This window comes from Phyllobates terribilis, unplaced genomic scaffold (genome assembly GCF_046119375.1).
Source record: "Phyllobates terribilis strain yellow unplaced genomic scaffold, ASM4611937v1 Scaffold_2__4_contigs__length_985480577, whole genome shotgun sequence".
NCBI classification, from domain to species: domain Eukaryota; kingdom Metazoa; phylum Chordata; class Amphibia; order Anura; family Dendrobatidae; genus Phyllobates; species Phyllobates terribilis.
The window spans coordinates 454,934,902-454,957,608 of NW_027362762.1; the positions used below are offsets into that span (position 1 = coordinate 454,934,902).

General features: G+C 44.3%; 1 protein-coding gene across 2 annotated transcripts in view; it reads left to right on the top strand.

The window, feature by feature from the left end:
- The first annotated feature begins 17 nt into the window (after positions 1-17).
- AK2 (adenylate kinase 2) overlaps positions 18-22,707 on the top strand; it is a 40,124-nt gene continuing 17,434 nt past the window's right edge. The window contains exons 1-3 of one of the 2 annotated variants that reach the window (XM_073665649.1): positions 18-197; positions 9,783-9,908; positions 10,028-10,138. In XM_073665649.1, coding sequence (XP_073521750.1) covers positions 105-197; positions 9,783-9,908; positions 10,028-10,138 — 330 coding nt within the window. In that variant the 5' untranslated portion in view covers positions 18-104. The remainder of the gene's footprint in view (positions 198-9,782; positions 9,909-10,027; positions 10,139-22,707) is intronic. The other variant, XM_073665650.1, reaches the window with a different exon arrangement.

A 22,707-nucleotide genomic window follows, 5' to 3' on the forward strand; every position in this document is an offset into this window, starting at 1 on the left:
CTACGGGAAACGCCCACACAGCGCAGCCAATCAGGTGTGAGTGGGTGTGCTGCACTTTAGTGTCAGTTGTAAGCTAGAGGATTGTCGGCTCTGTTGCATGAAACATGGCTCCCAGGGAAGGCACAGACCGGAGCTCTGTAATGGATGGGATCAGAGCCATCCTACTGGGGCCGCCGGGAGCGGGTAAGGGCACGCAGGTAAGGAGCCACGTACCGTGCACGCCTTCCCGTGCACGCCTTCCCGTGCACACCTTCCCGTGCACACCTTCCCGTGCACACCTTCCCGTGCACACCTTCCCGTGCACACCTTCCCGTGCACACCTTCCCGTGCACACCTTCCCGTGCACGTCCTGTCCTTTACCTCACATTAGTCTGCTAGACACCAGAGCCTGCGTGTTGTGACGTGTGCACTTGTGATTGGATGGCAGGAAGTTACGTGTGTCACTCGTGTGGTCAATGAAGCGTTGCCTATGGGAGAGCGCCCCCCTGCGGTGGCTGTCTAGTATCTGATAGTCGGTGTCTCCCCGGTAATTAGGAGTTTTCTAGCCTTATCCTCGCCCTGGAGGAGGTGGCGGCAGCAGCGTGCTACCCATGTGAGCCCATACGGAGAGGGAACTGCCCAAGTAACCATTCCACAATCCAGAGACACTGTCCTATCTGGCGGATGTGTCCTCTGTAGCTGGGGGCCATTGTGTCACTGCCTGTGAGTGGACTGCTGCTTGTCAGACAGTGACCCTGCAGCTCTGGGTTATTGGCCACTTCTGTGCAGTATGCTGTGTGTCAGTGCAGCCTTCTGTAATGTAAAAACCAACCGCTCCACTAGGGGTAAAGCGTTAAAGGCAACCTGCCACGTGAAAAATCACTATTAACCTGCAGATATGGGGTTAATAGTGTTGGCATTTAGACCCCCGCTGCCAGGGGGAAATGATCTTTATTCTCTCTGGCAGTGTTCTGGGGGCGGGCACCGCTCAGTGTATAGAGAGCGGCATCTGTAACCGCACCCCTGGCACTGACTGACAGCCGGCCCTAATGCTGAGCTGCTGTCAGTCAGTGCAGTTACAGCCTCCACTCTATATACACAGAGCTGTGACTGAAACTGGAACAATATCGGGGGGAATAAAGTTTCCTCCCGGCAGTGGGGGGCTAAGGTTCAGAACGCTATTAACCTGCAGATTAACCCTATATCTGCACGTTAATAGTTTTTTCCAGGGCTGTGGAGTCGGTATAAAATGGACCAACTCCTAAAATTGGGTACAGTAGTTCAATGCAGTTTGTGGATAATAATTTTTTCACAAGAATTTGGGAAAGTTATGAAATGTCCTATAAATGTCTGTCCTATTCCTGATCTAAGGGTGTAGACTTTTAGCTGAGATGAATCTGTGCTACAGTAAATTTATCACTTAAACATGAGCCATGTATGAGGGAGTCGGAGGTTTGGCTTACTGACTCCACAGCCCTGGTTTTTTTTTTCACATGACAGGTTCCCTTTAAGCTGGCAATACACACTAGATTGCTGTGGGTCAAATGATGCTTCGGCTGACAGCCATCTCAGCTGACACTTCCATTCTCAGGAGAGCGCTCTATGAGAATGCTGCCAATGTCTTATTTCAGAGAAATCCATGTTTTCCTTATATGTAAATAAGCTGTTCAGGACTATTGGCTTGACATAGATCGCCCTGAAAATCTGCCTCCAGAGCTTACCAGTGTGATATGTAATGGCTGCTCTCATAATCACACTCTGCTCTGAAGTGAGATCAGAACTTACACAGGACAGCAGAAGTTTGTAATGTGACAAAGTTCACATTTACAGCAACACTTGTCCTCTGATAGTGCTGTCAGCAGAGCTGTCCCTGATTATAACCCACACAGTACAGCAGAGTTGAACCTCGTCTCATTACAAACACAGCAAGGATGTTTGCAGTTGTCTTCTCACGGAGCTGACACACACACACACACACACACACACACACACACACACACACACACACACACACACACACACACACACACACACACACACACACACACACACACACACACACACACTGGCTGCCTATGATATGGAAGCTGAAGCACTGAGATGACTGCAGATGCAAATGGTTTTTGTAAGGAGACAAATTTCATTCCTGCTGTACTGTTTGCTCTCAATCACACACAGCTCTGCAGTGAGATCAGAGCTAAGTGTCAGTCATTACATACTACAGTGGCTCAGTGGTGTGCAGTACGGTGGCTCAGTGGTTAGTGCTGCAGCCTTGCAGCACTGGGGTCCTGGGTTCAAATCCCACCAAGGACATCATCTGCAAGGAGTTTGCATGTTCTTCCCGTGTTTGCGTGGGTTTCCTCTGACACTCCAAAGACATACTGATAGGGATTCTAGATTGTGAGTCCCACTGGTGCTGTGGAATTAATGGCGCTATATAAGTGAGTAAAATTAAATGAAAATTTAATTTATTTTAAATTAGGAACCAGATTCTCATTCAGTTCTGTGTCCAGTCTTAATAGCCCATTTACATGTAAGAAAAATGTGGATTTCTCTGAAACTTTCATATCTGTAATCCAATATCTTTATCATTTTATTTAACGGCTTAGGAGTTTTGAAACTACTGATAGATTCCCTCTGTCACCCTTTTGAGCTCTTCAAGCTAATATGGGAGCACAGGTTGTATACAGATGAAATTAGTCATACCTCTATGCCTCCTGGATGATGACTTGTTTAGTAAAAATCATCTTTTATAGGCTCCATCTTCCTGACTATGGGGCGTACGTTGCCCGGAAGATAAGAGTGCCTCCCGTCTTCATAATACAAGATTTCTGCGTCCCTTTCTGTGTGCCGTCGCTCCTCTGCACTGTGGTGAATTCACATTTACTGTGTGCCAGAGATCACTGGGACCAGAAGTTACACTGACTCTCCGGCGCCTGCACACATCAAAATTAAAGACAGTGCCCACAGGAGGGTGGAACAGAGCAGAGGAGAGACGGCAGGCAGAATGCGCAGGCACATGACATGAAAGGGACGTCTGAAGAGAAGAGTTGGAGAAAACCTGTATAATGAAGAACGGCAGCAGTCTTGTCTTCCGGGCAGCCTACGCCCCATAGCCTGGAAGATCGAAGCTATAAAAGATGATTTTTACTTAACAAGGCCACATCTAGGAGGCATACAAGTATGACTAATTTCACCTGTATACAACCTGTATGCCCATATTATTTACTTAAAAACCCAAGAAAGGTTGACAGATTCCCTTTAACTTCTTCATGCCCTTTGACATTGAGCTCGCATTTTGCCTTGCACATCACAGCTGATTTGATCTAACAGTCACAGGCGAAATCGCGATCCACCCACGCCTGTTAACTTGTTAAATGCCGCTGTCAATCACTAACAGCGGTATTTAACTTGAGCGCATCGGCAGCGCGTAATAAGACCTGCCAGCCGGCGGCCCTGTCACGTGATCGCAGGGCGTGATGGGTTGGCATGATAGTCGGGGGTGTGCAGAAGACCCCAGTGCTGGTCATTGAAGATCTCCTATAAACGCTGGCCCGTGGCCCCCCCCCCACTCAAAATAAAACAATAATAATAAAAAATACACGTTTGGTATCGCTGCGTTCAGAAATGTCTGATCTATCAAAATGATAAGTAAATTAATCAGATTGGTAAACTGCGTAACGAAAAAAAAAATCAAAACCCCAGAATTAGTGTTTTTTGGTCGCCGCGGCATTGCAATAACTGGCGATCAAAACATCGTATCTACCCCAAAATAGTATCAATGAAAACGTCAGCTCGGCACTAGTGATGAGCGAGCGTGTATTGCCAACCCTTTCGGCAAGCACGCTCGGGTGCTTGGCATTTATGTTAGTGACACATGCAGGGATTGCCTGTTTGACAACCAGAAGGCAGTGCAGCTTTCCTGGATTTCAGATTGATTTGGCCGAATTGAGAATAATCATAAATGGGGTCTGTATTACAAATGTCCACCAGTGTAGTAAGTGAAAGGTGCCTACCAGAGAGTATTAGAAGATAGGACATGTCAGGAGACTTATGAAAAGTAGAGCAAAGGGTTGGCCAATCAGTTTACACCTTTCATTTTCCAGCGTGCCTCAGAGTATGAGAGCTGCCATCTGCTTGGCCGCTATCGTCACCTTCCCTCTTTACCTTTGGACTACTTAGCTTCTGACTCTTGAGATGTGATGTGTAAAGTTTGTCAGGGCAAAGATACAAGTAAGCCGTGCCTGCGTATGGTCTCTAGTCAAATGTTTGACCTTTTAGAGGACATGACATTAAATCTGAACCGTCATTCGCCTTCTCGGGTTAATGCACATACTGCTGATCATGCTATTGTGCGCAGTATACTTTATCATTAATGCTAGAGACATTTCTAGAAGGCAATGCAGACATTTTTGGGTGCTTTCAATATGAATGACAGTCCTCAGGATGGCGGCACGTGCAATAATCTTACTTCAGTAACACAACATCTGCTGTAAGTCACCCCTTGTACAACACTTTCTTCAAGAACATGCTGTGCATGCCAAATGTTGTTTTTCTAAATCTGTAATTGGATTACAAACAACTCATTTAGAAGTGATGCCCTGTATGCATTTAGGGTGGCTACATTTTTGCCTGTAGTGTCGGTGGTACACATCATGAAGTTTCCTGCACAGGCATACAGTGGCGTGCACTGCCCATAGGCACTTATGCTTAAACAATGTATAACAAGGGTAATGTACTTCTAACTAGATGCTGGGAACATACCCATATGCTATGAACATCAATAATATCTGTTTGTATGATGAGTAACAACTACCCGTGGATATGAATGGCAGGTGAATGTAGTTGCTCAATTAAAAGGACTGTCATCACAGGATGACTGTTCAAACCAAGTACAGGCGCTCGGTGCATCATGGTGGGACCAATCATTTATTTACACCTTCCCGTCTGCTTCTTTTCCATCTATCTCCTCCCTTCTCTTGCTCTATAAAACCAGTCAAAGAAGAGTGGGGTGGAGATAAAGGGGAAAACAAGCAGATGGGAAGGTGTATATAAATGATTGACCTGCCATGAAGCACCGAGCGCCTGTACTTGGTTTGAACAGTCATCCTGTGCTGACAGTCCCTTTAAAGAAGCATTCCCATCTATTTTTTTTTATTTTTAAATTTGTATTTTAATTTAGTATTTTTCGGACTATAAGACGCACCTTTTTCCTCCAAAATTGTGGAGGAAAGTCTTATAGTCTGAATATATCTCTATATCTCTCTCACTCACACCCTGTGAGTTGTGGGGGGAGCAGCACGGGGCACAGGAGGCAGGAGCCAGCTGCTGCATCCTACAGTGTCCCCGCTGCTAAAGAAAATGAATATTCACTGCTCCTCGACACTGGATTCGCATGATAGAAGCTCGTGAAATTCCCAATTCCAAAGAGGCTCTTCTGGTGCACTTTTTTGGACTCTGAACAAATGTTTCGGCAACAAGTTGTTTATTATCTTCTGTACAGACTGTTTTGGGTCGACCAGTTTTTGGAGCATTAAGGATTGAGCCAGTGGCATTGAATTTGTCACGAATGCGGTAAATGGTTTCTCTCTTTGGGGCTTGAGTACCAAATGTTTCAACCCAATTTGCTCTAACGGTTTCAGTATTTTGAGATTTCCAATACTCTGTTAAAATCCATTTTCTTTGATCTGTATTTAAATTATTTGCCATTATGTGTTATCTGAATTATCTGTAAAGAAAACAGATTTGGGGGAGATCTATCTGTGAAAACTAGATCTGTGAAACTGGCTCAGTTGCCCTTAGCAACCAATCAGATTCCACCTTTCATTTTCCAAAGAGTCTGTGAGGAATGGAAAGTGGAATCTGATTGGTTGCTAAGGGCAACTGAGCCAGTTTCACTTTACACCATGTTTGATAAAACTCCTCCTTCATAACCTTATTACACTTTCTGTACACCTACTTTTGGACCACCCTGTATTTTAGGAGTCGGAGTTGGTCCACTTTATTCTGACTCCACTAAAATGGGCTACGACTCCGACTCTTCTGACTTGAGCTGTATGCCTATGAGGCTGTCGAGTTTGAGTCAGAAGCCCCTCGGCCAGTCTGCATCACCTCCAGGTACAGAACATGAAACTCCACTGTGTGAAAACAGCCTAAAGGTTGTTTAAATCTTTAAATATTACTCCTGAGTTCAATTAGAAATCCACATTGCTGCTCATACAGTGAGTTTTGTGGGGTTATCCTTTAAAGAACCTCAGCAAGGAAAAAGTGACTTCTTTAGATTAATTTTGAAATTTGACACTGTCAAGTGGTAATGAGAGGAGACTTCTGACAAGGAGATTCCTTAAGTTAGGGGACTGTTTATAGGAGAGAAGTGGTAGTTCTGGGAATATTCCTTTCAGTTTGTGGTCTCTGTGAAATATGGGTTGGATATCAGCACTAGTTTTCCTTAGGATGTTCTTGTGGGGGTTGTATGTGACCACAAGAGTTCACATACAAGAGGTATGTGACTGTTGTTGTCCTCCCTCTCTGTAATCCAAGAGGCTGCTTCTTGGTATCTTGACACGACCATATACATCAAAGACAACGCCATACAAACATCAATTTACTATAAGCCTACAGGATCTTAAGATGGAGCAGCTTTCATCCAAGACACAAAAAAATCTATCATCTACAGTCAAGCTCTGAGGCTGCGTGCCCACTTTGCGTATTACAAGCGTATATGCTGCGGAATTTCCGCAGCGTAAACGCTTGTAAAACGCATGTATATCCGCACCCCATGGTCCCCAATGGCATTCCGCAATGTCAATGCCCATGCTGCGGATTTTTCCGCAGCGTATATGCTGCGGTCAAAAATCCGCAGCATGTTCATTAATTTTGCGGAAGCGCAGCGGAATCAATGTGCGGATGGTACCCAAGTCTGGATGAGAGGAGACTCTCATCCAGACCTGGGTACCAAAGAACCTGTAAAAAAAAAAAGAAAAAATAAAGTTTATGCTTATCTTCTGATGTCGTGCTGTTGTGTGAAGGACCTGCCACGTCATTGAGTCATGTGACCCATCACATGACTCAATGACCACACCGCAGGTCCTGCACACAACAGCGTGAGCCGCTCAAGACTCCGGACGGGGCAGAGAATACATCGGTAGGTGAGTATAAACTTTATTTATTTTTTTTTTACCATTCTGATTCTTTTTTTTTTAACTATTACTTGGTCACACTATATAAATCCATGCCGGTTGCATGGATTTATATAGTGTGAACAAGTTGTCAAGCACTTTTCCAAGTGATGCTTAAATCACTTGGAGAAGTGCTTGATAACCCACATGAGGAAATGCATGCAAAGACGCTGCAAAGACGCCTCACAAACACTTCTACCTGGCGGGAAAACCGCATGTAAAATCCGCATGCGATTTTCCCGCCAGGGAGAAGCGTAAAAAATATGCTTCAGTTCCGCAACGTGGTCACATAGCCTGAGGTACATTTGAATCTGTTCAGACATTAAGGACAGAAAACTGCAGCTGCAATCACTGAGGAATACATTCCTACAACAAGGATACCATCCACTGATAATAGATGAACAGATCCACAGAGCTACAAGGATCCCAAGAAGTAGCCTCCTGGGTTACAGACTGAGGGAGGACAACAACAGGGTGCCTCTTGTGGTTACATACAACCCCCACATGAACATCCTAAGGAAAATTGGTGCTGATCTCCAACCCGTATTCCACAGAGACCACAGACTGAAAGGAATATTCCCAGAACCACCACTTCTCTCCTACAAACAGCCTCCTAACTTAAGGAATCTCCTTGTCAGAAGTGTCCTCTCATCATAATCAGTGACGGGCACATTCCCATGTAAAAGCAAAAAATGCAAAACTTGTACCGACATATTAACATCAAATACAGTCTGCATACCTAACACAAATCCGCACTATAAAATCATGGATGTCTTTTCATGTACATCCTCCAATGTGGTGTACAGGATACAATGTACAAGGTGCCTGGAAGGAGTTTATATTGGAGAAACTATGCAAAGGCTGCAAACGAGAATGAATTTACACAGACACACAATAAAGACTGAACTGGATACACCTGTGGGAAAACATTTCTCTGGCCCGGGACACTGTATGACAGATCTAAAAGGTCATTTCAAGGATGACAGAGAGACTCACTACATTGATTCAATTCACACCTCCACCAGACGGTCTCCAGATGATTAAACATTCCCACAGACTTGCTATTTGCATCTAAAAGCCCTAAATTTGTTCTTTGGCTTATCATTAGGAGGCTTACACCCCTTACACCTCATGAACAAATGTCTTGCTGTAACATTTCTTAAATGTTGTGCCTGTTGTCTTATCAATTCATTTGTAATATTTCCTGAAGAAGGAATATTTCCTTTTTTTGTAAGTAAAGTTCATTGAGTAATAACACAGTTTAAATCAAACGTTTTTATTGTCTTTATGTATTTTGGCCATAATAGAGTGCTGCTGCGCTTTCTTTTTATATATCTTTCAGTTTCTGCAGCTTGCACCTGTTCACATTAGGATGTGCTGGTCAGTTCTTATATATATATATATATATATATATATATATATATATATATATATATATATATATATATATATATATATATATATATATATATATATATATATATATATATAATATTATTCATGCTCCTCAATAGCGGCACACAGTGTAACCGCAGCGCGGCTGCTTCTGGAATCTCCTTTGCCCATGGGCGTGGAGAGGGGGTGAATATTCATGCCCTTTAATAAGCGGGCACACGTGATAGCCCGGCAGGAGCCGCAGCGCGACTACGCTGTGTGCCGGCTATGAAGGAGCATGAAGTCACTGCTCCCCGCGCACACAGTCCCGGTGTGGGGAGCAGTGACTTCCGGCAGCTGATCTCTCCTTGTCAGCCGCGCATGGCAGTGACGCCATGCGTGGCTCACATGGAGAGATCAGTGCGGGCAGACAGGATGCAGCGCTGGAGGAGAGAAGAAAGGGGAGTAGGAGTGTTTTTTTTTTTTTTATGTGCAGCATGATGGGGATGAGGGGTGCCATGCATACCGGGATGGGGACCACATATAAAAGGAAGGGGACATCTATACCAGGATGGGGGATATTGTCAGAATTGGGGGACATTACCCCTATACCAGTGTCAGCTGAAGACCCCCTCCCCCTTAAAAGTGCATCATGAACACATTTTTGGCCTAATTTTTTTTTTTTTATTATTTTCCTCCTCTAAAACCTAGGTGCGTCTTATAGTCCGAAAAATACGGTACATCGATTTTTCTGGCTAACACGGTACCACAATATAACTTTGTATTATACATCATGACACTGTCAAGTCAAAGGCTGCAATTTGAAAAATTCCTCAAACCACGTCAGATCTAAAAACCTTGTCAAAAACAACATGAATTTCTGAAATGTTTTTTTCTTGAAAACCGTATTGGACTTGTCCGTTTTGAAAACTGTGTGAACATGCCCCAAGTCTATACGCATATAGGGCCGAATTTCTGCTACAAATTCCACAGCTGATTTCTCTGCAAATTCATGGAAAATAGTTTGCAAAATATGTATGTATATTTTATCAATTGAAATCGGTGAATTTAATTTTATTCATTAAATTTGGTGAAATCCGCTAATGCATTTCCCAAGAAAGAATTGATATCACTCATTGCATTCTTGTCATATTTCTGTTGTGCCTTCTTGCAGCAGTTGTGTAGCTTGGTCCTCTCTATCTTCGTTTATAGTCATGTGTTTCCTATGAGAATATGTTTTAATTTTCCCAGGCTCCCAAACTGGCTGAAAAGTACTGTGTGTGTCACCTTGCCACAGGTGATATGTTGAGAGCTATGGTGGCTTCAGGTTCTGAGTTGGGTAAACGCCTGAAGGCTACGATGGATGCTGGGAAACTGGTAGGTCTATCGAGATCAACAATACGGATAAACAAGTAACATGTGGAGTGATTGTTCTATGCAGGGGAAATATGAATGATCTTATCTTTTTTGTTTGTTTTTTTTTCTTCGGTTTTTAGGTCAGTGATGAAATGGTCGTAGAGCTGATTGAAAAAAATCTTGATACACCACCTTGTAAAAAGGGATTCCTACTCGATGGATTTCCTCGCACTGTCAAGCAAGCAGAGATGGTAATTTCTGTGTATTTCTATGCTATTTGTATTTCCTTTTTAATGGGCAGGTAATTTCACTCATTCTTCAAGCATAGTAGAGATTAGCATGTTCCCATATCTAGTTGAGCTGGTTCTTTATATTCCTATTGTGACTGTGGAGGACTGCTTTTACTACACCCTTTATATTCCTAGTAGAGCTGAGTGAAGTGCGTGTGGGTTTTTTATTTCCTCCAGGACCCTGGTCTAGCGAACCTCGTTGGTAGTTCCACAGCCGCCAGGCGGAAGCCCTGCAAACCTTCTACCTCCTAGTATTCCTGCCACCTCTTCTGATTTATAGGCCTGACTTGACGTCATTGTTGGGCCCTAACCTATACGTGATGTCACGCTAGACTTACTAATCAGAAGAAGCGCTGGGAATGTTGGTTGGAGGAGGCTTGCAGTTCTTTTGTCTGCCAACCATGGAACTAATGACGTGGTCTTTGGACCAGGGTCCTTCTAATCGATTGGCTCATCAGCAATAAAGGTGACGTCTAATTCCACTCCTATCCTAAAAATTCAGATGTGAATTTGGTAAGCCCAGTATCTCCTCCTCTTTTTTTATATGGCACTTGGTGGTTATAAAAGCTAGGATAATGGGAGTTGATTGGCACTGGAGATCTTGTATTCTAAACTAGCAAAATAATAAATTAGAGAGTGAAAAAACAACATAAATACCTATATCATAGAGTGCTCTTATTTGAGTCAAAGAGAATGAATACTGGGAATGGCTGCATTCACATTTTACCGCTATGTGATAAATCTGTAGGCAGTAGTGTTCATGTCTCCTCTGTGGCGATATCCTTCACCTATATTTATACATTGCGCTAACTTAAGGACTGGATGTCATAAACCTATAAAATGTGCTATTGATGGGGGGGTGGGTGGAATTTCCATTTGCTACCAGCAAGCAAAAATCTTGAAGATTTTTTTGCGTTGTATAAAGGGAACTTGACAACTGATACATTCTGTCCATGATCCGTGGTACTAGCTGTATGATTTCAGCCATATATGTTTCACTTTGAAACGCTGTAGCATATCAGAGGAAACCGTATGTTAAAAGCTAGGGATTGAACAGCACGGAAGATTAATCAGACAGGCGGGTCCCCGGCAACTTCCCCCACCCGCTCCCCTTGAGTGACAGGTCTTTAACTGCGTGTATGGATAGGGATGTTTAAATGAAGTGTGAACTTAGCCAAGATGTATACTAAACCACAGTTTCAGAGATCCATACACAACCATTTTAAAAACTGGTCCATGAGACTCTGAGCATGTCCTATTTTTATCTATCAATGGATAACTTTGAGTTTACACAGTTCACCTCCTTCACTTTTTAAAAATAAATAGTATACAGATGAAAAATGGTCAGTGTTTTATGGATGTAAAAATTCACATGCATGTGTGAATAAATCCTTGGGCTGGTTTCATACACAGGCAAATTCATTCAAGTCAAGTGACCCAGCAGTTGGGCCAAGCCCAGAAAAGAGGAGAACAAAGCCTCCTATATAGTTTCATATTTTACCTGCAGAAGGCTAAAGGCACCTACATACAGTTGTGCTCAAAACTTTACACACCCTGGCAGAATTTTTCCTTTCTTGGCCTTGTTTCAGAGAATATGAATGATAAGCCATTTATTGTCAAACTACTGTGTTTTCTCTTTTTAAATGTTAATGACAACCAAAAACATCCAAATGACCCTGATCAAAAGTTCACATGCCCCAGTTCTTAATACAGTGTATTGCCCCCTTGAACATCAATGACAGCTTGAAGGCTTTTGTGGTAGCTGTGGATGAGGTTCTTTATTTTCTCGGATGGTAAAGCTACCCATTCTTCTTGGCAAAAAGCTTCCAGTTCCTGTGAATTCCTGGGCTGTCTAGCATGAACTGCACATTTGAGATCTCCCCTGAGTGGCTCAATGATATTGAAGTCAGTAGACTGAGATGGCCACTCCAGACCCTTAACTTTGTTCTGCTGTAGCCAATGGCAAGTCGACTTGGCCTTTTGTTTTGGATCGTTGTAATGTTGAACATCCAAGTACGTCCCATGTGAAAATTTGCCTCCAGTATTTGCTGATAACGCGCAGCATTCATCTTCCCTTCAACTTTTACCAAGTTTCCTGTGCTTTTGTAGCTCACACATCCCCAAAACATCAGCAATCCACCTCCGTGCTTTACTGTAGGAATGGTGTTCCTTTCATCATAGGCCTTGTTGACCTCTCTCCAAATGTAACGTTTATGGTTGTGGCCAAAAAGTTCAATTTTGATCTCATCACTCCAAATTACCTTGTTTCAGAAGTTTTGAGGCTTGTCTCTGTGCTGTTTGGTGTATTGTAGGTGAGATACTTTGTGGCATTTGCGCAGTAATGGATTTCTTCTGGCGACTCGACCATGCAGCCCATTTTTCTTCAAGTGCCTCCTTATTGTGCATCTTGAAACAGCCACACTGCTAGTTTTCAGATAGTCCTGAATTTCAGCTGATGTTATTTGTGGGTTTTTCTTTGCATCCCGAACAATTTTCCTGGCAGTTGTGACCAAAATTTTTGTTGGCCTACCTGACTGTGGTTTGGTTTTTACAGAGCCCCTGACTTTCCATTTGTTAATCACAGTTTGAACGCTGCTGACTGGCATTATCAATTTCTTGGATGTTTTTTTGTATCCCTTTCCTGTGTTATACAGTTCAACTACCTTTTCCCATAGATCTGTTGACAGTTATTTTGCTTTCCCCATGACTCACAATCCAGAAACGTCAGTGGCTGGATGAAAGATGCAAGAGTCTGTCTGGAGCCCAGAAACTCACTCAGCTTTTATGCACACACACACACACACACACACACACACACACACACACACACACACACACACACACACACACACACACACACACACACACACACACACATTGATTACAAGCAAAGAGGTCACAGGTGAGGATGTTACCTTTAGTTGCCATTCAAACCCATTTGTGTCAAATTCTGTGCATGTTATCAGGCCAAAATTACCAGGGTATGTGAACTTTTGATCAGGGTCATTTGGATGTTTTTGGTTGTCATTAGGAAAAATTTTGCTGGTTTATGTAAACTTTTTACCACAACTGTAGCATAGGGTATGATAGCAATTACAGGGGGCCATGCCATCTCTCACAAAACTTTTTAACATTTCCCAGACTTCTGGGATGAGGAGAAAACATTGCAATATTAAAACTTTTATTATATTGTCCATATCGATATACTGCATCTATCTATGGAGTCGCGCTATATGCTCAAGCAGCTTCTGCACCCTGGGAGCATTTCCTGGAGTGATGATTTTTCCCATTGACACACTGACATTTTTAGTCAGCCTAGTGTATGGAGCGAGGCCGCCCTGAATGGCCGGGGTATGTATAACACATGCCCTCCATTACCGGGTTTCATACCGGCGAATCCCCGCAGCGCACAGTGCCTGCGCTGGGGGGATTCATAAGTCTGCAGTCAAACAGAGTGACTGCAGACTTATCACTTTTTGACCAGACAACCCCTTTAACCCCATAACGCTCAATGACGGACCTCACGGCATGAGCGGGTGTAAGTTAATGCTCATTGCCGTGCAGTGTCCGTCATATGTTTGAACTGGCACAGCGTGTAAACACGCTGTGCCAGTTCAGTGCCGACAGCTGCCTGTGACAGCTGAGCGGCACGAGAAGGGGTGCAGGGACCCATGGCGTCGGTCCCTGCACCCAGATCGCTGCGATCGGTCAGTCAATCTGACTGACCGATCACAGCATGATGGAGCAGGAGACGCTGAAATTTCAGTCTCTGTTGCTCCATCAGTGCTGGAGCTCAGCGCCGCCCCTGGCTGTTAACCCTCTGAATAGCGCGATCGCTGCGTTCAAGAGACTGGCAGAGGGCTGGGAGCTCACTCTGCCTTCAGGTCGGAGCCCCCGTGACGTCATCGTGGGGGCCCGACCGTTGCCATGGTGACCAGGGGTCGTCATGACGAAACCCCCCCCCCCCCCCCCAGGTCACCAAGCTACGGACACACAGCATAGTCTCAGGAGCTTTCAATATAGGTATAATGTATTGCAATGCTAGTGCATTGCAATACATTATACCTGTGAAAAAAAGTGAAAGTCCCATAGTGGGACTAAGTAAAAAAGTATAAAAAAAAAAATTGAAAAATCTAAAAAAAAAAATATTACACTAATAAATACAGATTTATAGGTAAAATAAAAATAAACAAGAGTACACACATTTAGTATCGCTGCGTCCGGAACAGCCCAATCTATAAACGTGTCACACTAGTTAACCCTTTCAATGAACAGCGTAAAAAAAACAACTATGACTTTTCATCATACCGCTGGAAAAAAAGTGGAATAAAACGCGATGGAAATAAAAATGGTAGCGCTGAAAATGTCATCTTGTCCCGCAAAAATCAAGCCGCCATCCAGCTCCATCAACCGAGAAATTAAAAAGTTACATCTCTCAGAATAAAGCGATTCAAAGATAATTATTTTTTCTGTAAGTTTTATTATGTAAGTGCAAAAACATTAAAAAATTACATAAATGTGGTACCGCTGTAAACGTACTGACCCAAAGAATAAAGCTGCCTTATCAATTTTACCACACGTAACAACAAAAAAAATCCTAAATTGTTGATTTTTGTTCATTCTGCCTCCCAAAGATCGCAGTAAGGCTCCGCGCACATGTATCCTGCGCTGAGTGCTTACACCGGGGTTTCCGTGTAAATCTCTGAAATACCTGATACAGACAGAAAGCCCTGACGGAAGATTCCCTGTAATGAGGCAGATGAAGGCACTGTGGACGGCGTCTGACCTATGATCCGGCGGTGTCCATCTTTTTAGGCGTAAATAAAAACGCGGTCAGCCACAGTTTTGTGCACCTCTGAAAAGAAGGATAATTTTAATAATAATAATTTTTTATTTATATAGCGCCAACATATTCCGCAGCACTTTACAATTAAGCGGGGACATGTACAAACAATAAATTCAATACAGGTGAGACACTTTAACAGTAACATCAGGAGTGAGGTCCCTGCTCGCAAGCTTACATTCTACAAGGAAATGGGGGGACACAATAGGTGGAAAGTGCTTGTTATATCAGGTCAGGCAATTATAATAAGTCGGGATTGTCATATAAAGCTGTATGATCTGGTCATCAGCCTGTATGTTTAAGTGCAGTACTCAATTACCGGGTGCAGTTATGTGCATGGAGTGTATAGAGAAGGATGAACAGTGGGGGGCGGATTCTGAATAGTATTTAGGAGGGAACAGGGGAAAGTTAGTTTACTGGGTATTTGAGGTGGTAGGCTTGTATAAAGAGATGGGTTTTTAAAGCGCGCTTGAAGACATCAGGGCTAGGCATCAATCGGATAGTCTGGGGTAGAGCATTCCAGAGAACTGGCGCAGCACGAGAGAAGTCTTGGAGACGGAGGTGCGAGGTTCGGATTATGGGGGATGTTAGTCTTGGGTCATTTGTGGAACGGAGGGCACGGGTAGGATGATAGACTGAGATGAGAGAGGAGATATAAGGTGGTGCAGAACTGTGGAGAGCTTTGTGGGTGAGAGCAATGAGTTTATATTGGACCCTGTAGCGAATGGGTAACCAGTGTAATGACTGGCACAAGGTGGAGGCATCGATGAAAAGGCTGGACAGAAATACAACCCTGGCTGCCGCATTCAGGACAGATTGGAGAGGGGAAATTTTGGTAAGAGGGAGACCGATCAGGAGAGAGTTGCAGTAGTCCAGGCGAGAGTGAATAAGAGCAACAGTAAGAGTTTTAGCAGTTTCAAAAGTGAGAAAAGATCGGATTCTGGAGATGTTTTTAAGATGCAGGTGACAAGAGCGAGTGAGTGATCGGATATAGGGAGTAAAGGAAAGGTTGGTGTCGAATATGACCCCAAGGCAGCGGGCGTGCTGCTTGGGAGTTATGGTTGAACCCTCCAAGGTAATTTTGATGTTAGGTAGAGTTAGGTTAGTAGAGGGGGGGGAAACACAAGAAGTTCCGTTTTGGAGAGGTTCAGTTTAAGATAGAGGGAGGACATGATGCTGGACACAGCAGACAAACAATCCTTGGTATTTTGTATTATAGTAGGGGTGATGTCAGAGGAAGAAGTGTATTATTAGGTGTCGTCATCATAGAGATAATGCTGGAACCCAAATCTGCTGATTGTTTGTCCAATAGGGGTAGTGTATAGAGAGAAGAGGAGGGGGCCTAGGACTGAGCCCTGCGGAACCCCGATAGAAAGGGGACGAGGAGAGGAAGGGGAGCCAGCAAAAGATACAGTGAAAGAGCGGTCAGAGAGGTAGGAGGAGAACCAGGAGAGAACAGTGTCCTTGAGGCCTATAGAGCGGAGCATAGTGAGGAGGAGCTGGTGATCCACAGTGTCAAATGCTGCAGAGAGATCCAGGAGAATCAGCAAGGAGTAGTGACCTTTGGATTTGGCTGTTAGTAGATCATTAGAGACTTTGGTGAGGGCAGTTTCAGTGGAGTGTAAGGAGCGGAAACCAGATTGTAGAGGGTCGAGGAGAGAGTTATCCGAGAGATAGCGGATTAGACGGGAGTGGACCAAGCGTTCCAGGAGTTTAGAGATGAAAGGTAGGTTAGAGATGGGTCTGTAGTTAGCAGTGCAGTTCTGGTCCATGGATGGCTTCTTAAGTAAAGGGGTTATGATGGCATGTTTAAATGAGGAGGGAAAGATACCTGAAGAAAGAGAGAGGTTAAATATTTTAGTCAGGTGAGTGGTGACCACCGGTGAGAGGGACTGCAGGAGATGTGAAGGAATGGGGTCACTGTTGCAGGTTGTAGGCCGAGAAGAGGCGAGGAGCTGGGTAACTTCTTCTTCTGTAACAGGCTCAAAGATGGCTAGTGAGCTTGAAGTGCGGCAGGGAAGGGGATCCAGGCACTGAGGAGATTGGGCTGAGATGTCCTGATGGATGTGGTTGATTTTTTTCTAGGAAATAAGTGGCCAGATCCTCACCGCTGAGGTTGGTGGTGGGGGCTTGTGCTTTAGGTCTCAGGAGGGAGTTTAAGGTTTCGAAAAGTCGTTTTGGATTGTTGGACATTGAAGTGATGAGGGTGGTGAAGTAGGATTGTTTGGCCAGATGAAGGGCAGAGTTATAGGTTTTGAGCATGAATTTATAGTGGATGAAATCCTCTGCTAAAAGAGATTTTCTCCACTCACGCTCAGCACACCTTGAGCAACGCTGAAGAAAACGTGTTTGCATCGTGTGCCAGGGCTGCCGTTGTCTGTGTCGGGTCTTTCTGCGAGTAGAAGGAGCTGCTTCATCTAGGGCGCTCTTCAGTGTATTATTGTAGTGTGACAATGCTAGGTCTGGACAGGAGAAGGAGGAGATGGGGGCTAAAGATGTGTGGAGATTGTCCATAAGCTGCTGGGTATTAATGGTATGTGTATTCCTATAAGTGTGGTAAGTGGGGGTGTCCTGGGTGAGGAGACAATTCTTAACAGAGAAGGAAAGAAGGTTGTGGTCCGAGAGTGGGAGAGGGGCGTTGGTAAATTCATCCAGCAAGCAGAGACTGGAAAAAACCAGGTCCAGCGTATTCCCGTCTTCATGGGTAGGAGAATTAGTATGCTGTGAGAGACGGAATGAAGAGGTTAGAGAAAGTAGCCGAGAGGCAGGTTGGGAGAGGGGATCATCGATGGGGATGTTAAAGTCGCCCATGATGAGGGTGGGGATGTCAGAGGATAGAAAGTGAGGAAGCCAGGTGGCAAAGTGATCCATGAACTGGTGGGAGGAGCCTGGAGGGCGATACACAACTGCCACTCGCAGGGAGAATGGTTTAAAGAGTCTTATAGTGTGCACTTCAAAGGAAGGAAACATAAGTGAGGGAACCAGGGGGATGACCTGGAAAGCACATTGTGAGGAAAGGAGCAGACCAACACCTCCACCCTGTCTGTTGCCAAGTCTGGCGGTATGTGTAAATTTCAGCCCACCAAACAAGAGAGCAGCAGCAGCAGTGGTGTCTGGCTGCTGAATCCAGGTTTCTGTCATGGCCAGAAGGTTAAGGGAATTAGAGAGGAAAAAATCATGGATGTAAGTTAGTTTGTTACACACAGACCGTGCGTTCCAGAGAGCACAATGGAAATCGATAGGAGAGGGCATGCACTGAACGTTAATAAGATTAGCAGGGTTTCTATATGCAGCTGGGGGAGAGTAATGTATGCTAGTAGAGGGGGGCCCAGGATTGGGAGAGATGTCGCCTGCGACTAGTAAAATGAGAAAGAAGAGGAAGAGCATGTGGTCTAATGATTTGTATGAACGTTTTGAGTGCTGTATGGAGGTAGTGGATGGTTTGTAGTGGGTGAGGAATGTCAGTAGAGCCTCAGAGTTATACATGGGAGAGGGAAGAAGGGAGGGGCTGATATAGAGAGAGTGCACAGAATGTGTTAAAGGGCGGGCGAGATGAGAGAAAGCAGAAGTGAAAACAAATAAAAAGCAGATTAATAAGACTAATGCATAATGCAGCATGAATATCTTATGCACCTTACCTGTCTCCTGCCATGGTACAATTGCCCTTTAAACAATTGCCCTTTAACCCCTTAATAACATCTGACGTACTAATACGCGTCTGTGCCCTGGGACTTAAGAGCCAGACCCGTATTAGTACGTCATGGCGATCGCGCGCGCACACAGGCTGTGCGGGCGCGATCGCCGCCGGGTGTCAGCTGATAGTACCAGGTGTCAGCTGTGACAATGTGCAGGGAGCGGTCCTGCACCGCTCCCAGCACATTAACCCCCGCGATGCTGCGATCGAAGTCTATCGCGGCATTGCGGGGGCAAGGGGAGGTGATCGGCGATACTCACCTCCTCTTCCGGCTTCCAGCGCAGTCTGCAAAGGCTTCCTGGGTGTTGCCATGACGACCCGATGTCGTCATGACAACATCCGGGTCACCAGAGAGCAGGAAGATTGCTTGGGCATGCGCAGTGCATCTCCAAGCAATCTTCACACTGTGCACTTCTGACAGCCTTCATGGCATAGGGATGGTGCTTCATTCCTGTGCCATGCAGGCGATCAGAAAAAAAAAAGTGAAAGTCCCAGAGTGGGACGAAGTAATAAAGTGTATAAACTGTGTGAAAGTGGAAAAAAAAAAAAAAAAAAAAAAAAAATGTGCAAAAATATTATAAAAAAAATAATACACCAAAAATAAAAATATAATGTACCCATCAATAAATATTATTATAAAAAAAAACAATAAAAGTACACATTTGGTATCGCCGCGTCCGGAACAACCTGACCTATAAAACTGTCCCACTAGTTAACCCCTTCAGTGAACACGGTAAAAAAAAAAAAAACGAAGCAAAAAACAATGCTTTATCACCATACCGCCAAACAAAAAGTGGAATAACACGCGATCAAAAAGACGCATATAAATAAAAATGATACTGCTGAAAACGTCATCTCGTCCCGCAAAAAACAAGCCGCCATACAGCTCCATCAGCCGAAAAATAAAAAAGTTATAGCTCTCAGAATAAAGCGATGCTAAAAAATATTTTTTTCTATAAAATAGCTTTTATTGTGTATAAGCGCCAAAACATAGAAAAATGATACAAATGTGGTACCGCTGTAAACGTACTGACCCGAAGAATAAAGCTACCTCATCAATTTTACCACACGCGGAACAGAATAAAAAAAAAAAAAAATCCTGAATTGTTGGTTTTTGTTTATTCTGCCTCCCAAAAATCGGAATAGAAAGCGATCAAAAAATGTCACGTGCCTGAAAATGGCACCAATAACAACGTCAAATCATCCCGCAAAAAACGAGCCGTCACATGACTGTCTGCCAAAATCTGGAAAAATTATAGCTCTGAAAATATGGCGATGCAAAAACTAGATTTTACAAAAAATGCGTTTTTTAGTGTGTGACAGCTGTCAGTCATAAAAACCCCATATGATTCTGGCATTGCTGTAATCACACCGACCCGAAGAATAAAGTCGTCTAATCACTTATACCGCACAAGGAACGGCGTCAAAAATAAACTCTTGGGTTAGGGCTGGGGCTGGGGCTAGGGTTGTGCTGGGGCTGGGGCTAGGGTTGTGCTGGGGCTGGGGCTAGGGTTGGGCTGGGGCTGGGGCTAGGGTTGGGCTGGGGCTGGGGCTAGGGTTGTGCTGGGGCTGGGGCTAGGGTTGTGCTGGGGCTGGGGCTAGGGTTGTGCTGGGGCTGGGGCTAGGGTTGTGCTGGGGCTGGGGCTAGGGTTGTGCTGGGGCTAGGGTTGTGCTGGGGCTGGGGCTAGGGTTGTGCTGGGGCTGGGGCTAGGGTTGTGCTGGGGCTGGGGCTAGGGTTGTGCTGGGGCTGGGGCTAGGGTTGTGCTGGGGCTGGGGTTGGGATTTTTTTCAAAAGTAAGAAAAAAAGATGACGATATGGCGACTAGTGTTGAGAGCAAGTGCTCACTACTTGAGTTTGCATCGGGTGCTCTGGTATGCATTGAGTATCGTGGGTATTTGAGTGACATGCTCGAGTCTCTGCCCCATATGCTTCGCGGCCAAAAAACTTTACGGGGATTGCCTGCCATGCACGAGCGATCCCCGCATGTATTTTTTTGGGTGTCTAATAACCGTGAAACATGCGGAGCAGGGACTCGAGCATGTCACTCAAGCACACGCTGTACATGGTGCATACCTGAGTACCCGATGCAAACTCAAGTAGCGAGCACTTGCGCTCAAGAATAATGACAACTTATTCAATATGATGACCTAATGTAAACAAATTCTGTGCCGTACCTCTGGGTTCAAAATGTTCACTATACACCTTAATAAAATCCTTGAGGGGTATAGTTTCCAAAATGGGGATACTTGTGGGGGAGCTCCACTGTTTAGGCACATCACGGGCTCTCCAAACGCGACATGGTGTCCGCTAACAAATTGAATGGAAAATCGGCTCAAATTGTTAGCGGACGCCATGTTGCGTTTGGAGAGCCCCTGTGTGCCCAAACTTTGGAGCTCCCCCACAAGTGACCCCATTTTGGAAACTAGACCCCCCAAGGCACCTATCTAGATGCATAGTAAGCACTTGGAACCCCCAGGTGCTTCACAAATTGATTCGTAAAAATGAAAAAGTGAAAAAAAAAACACTTTTTCATTTTTATGAATCAATTTGTGAAGCACCTGGGGTTCCAAGTGCTCACTATGCATCTAGAAAGGTGCCTTGGGGGGTCTAGTTTCCAAAATGGGGTCACTTGTGGGGGAGCTCCAAAGTTTGGGCACAGAGGGGCTCTCCAAACGCAATGTGGTGTCCGCTAACAATTTGAGCCGATTTTCCATTCAATTTGTTAGCGGATACCATGTTGCATTTAGAGAGTCCCTGTGTGCCCAAACATTGGAGCTCCCCCACAAGTGACCCCATTTTGGAAACTAGACCCCCCAAGGCACCTATCTAGATGCATAGTGAGCACTTGGAAACCCTAGGTGCTTCACAAATTGATTTGTAAAAATGAAAAAGTGTTTTTTTTTTCACTTTTTCATTTTTACGAATCAATTTGTGAAGCACCTGGGGGTTCCAAGTGCTCACTATGCATCTAGAAAGGTGCCTTGGGGGGTCTAGTTTCCAAAATGGGGTCACTTGTGGGGGAGCTCCAATGTTTGGGCACACAGGGGCTCTCCAAACAGAACATGGTGTCCGCTAATTATTCAAGCAAATTTTACAATCAAAAAGTCAAATGGCGCTCCTTCCCTTCCGAGCCCTGCCGTGCGCCCAAACAGTGTTTCTTCCCCAAATATTGGGTATCTGCGTGCCCAGGGGAAATTGCACAACAAATTTTGGGGTCCATTTTTTCTTGTTACCCCTGTGAAAATAAAAAAAATTGGGTCTAAAGTAACATTTTTGTGAAAAAAGTTAAATGTTCATTTTTTTCTTCCACATTCAAAAAATTCCTGTGAAGCACCTGAAGAGTTAATAAAGTTCTTGAATGTGGTTTTGAGCACCTTGAGGGGTGCAGTTTTTAGAATGGTGTCACTTTTGGGTATTTTCTGTCAAAAAGACCTCTCCAAGTGACTTCAAATGTGATGTGGTCCCTAAAAGAATGGATTTGTAAATTTTGTTGGAAAAATGAGAAATCGCTGGTCAACTTTTAACCCTTATAGCTCCCTAACAAAAAAAAATTTTGGTTCCAAAATTGTGCTGATGTAAAGTAGACATGTGGGAAATGTTATTTATTAACTCTTTTGTGTGACATATCGCTCTGATTTCAGGGCTTAAAAATTCAAATTTTGAAAATTGCAAAATTTTCGCCAAATTTCCGTTTTCTTCACAAATAAACACAAGTGATATCGAAGAAATTTTTCCACAATCATGAAGTACAATATGTCACGAAAAAACAATCTCAGAATCAGGGGGATCCGTTGAAGCGTTCCAGAGTAATTACCTCATAAAGTGACAGTGGTCAGAATTGTAAAAATTGGCCCGGTCATTAACGTGCAAACCACCCGCGGGGCTTAAGGGGTTAAACAGTTGCCCTTTAAACAGTTGCCCTTTAAACAGTTGCCCTTTAAACAGTTGCCCTTTAAACAGTTGCCCTTTAAACAGTTGCCCTTTAAACAGTT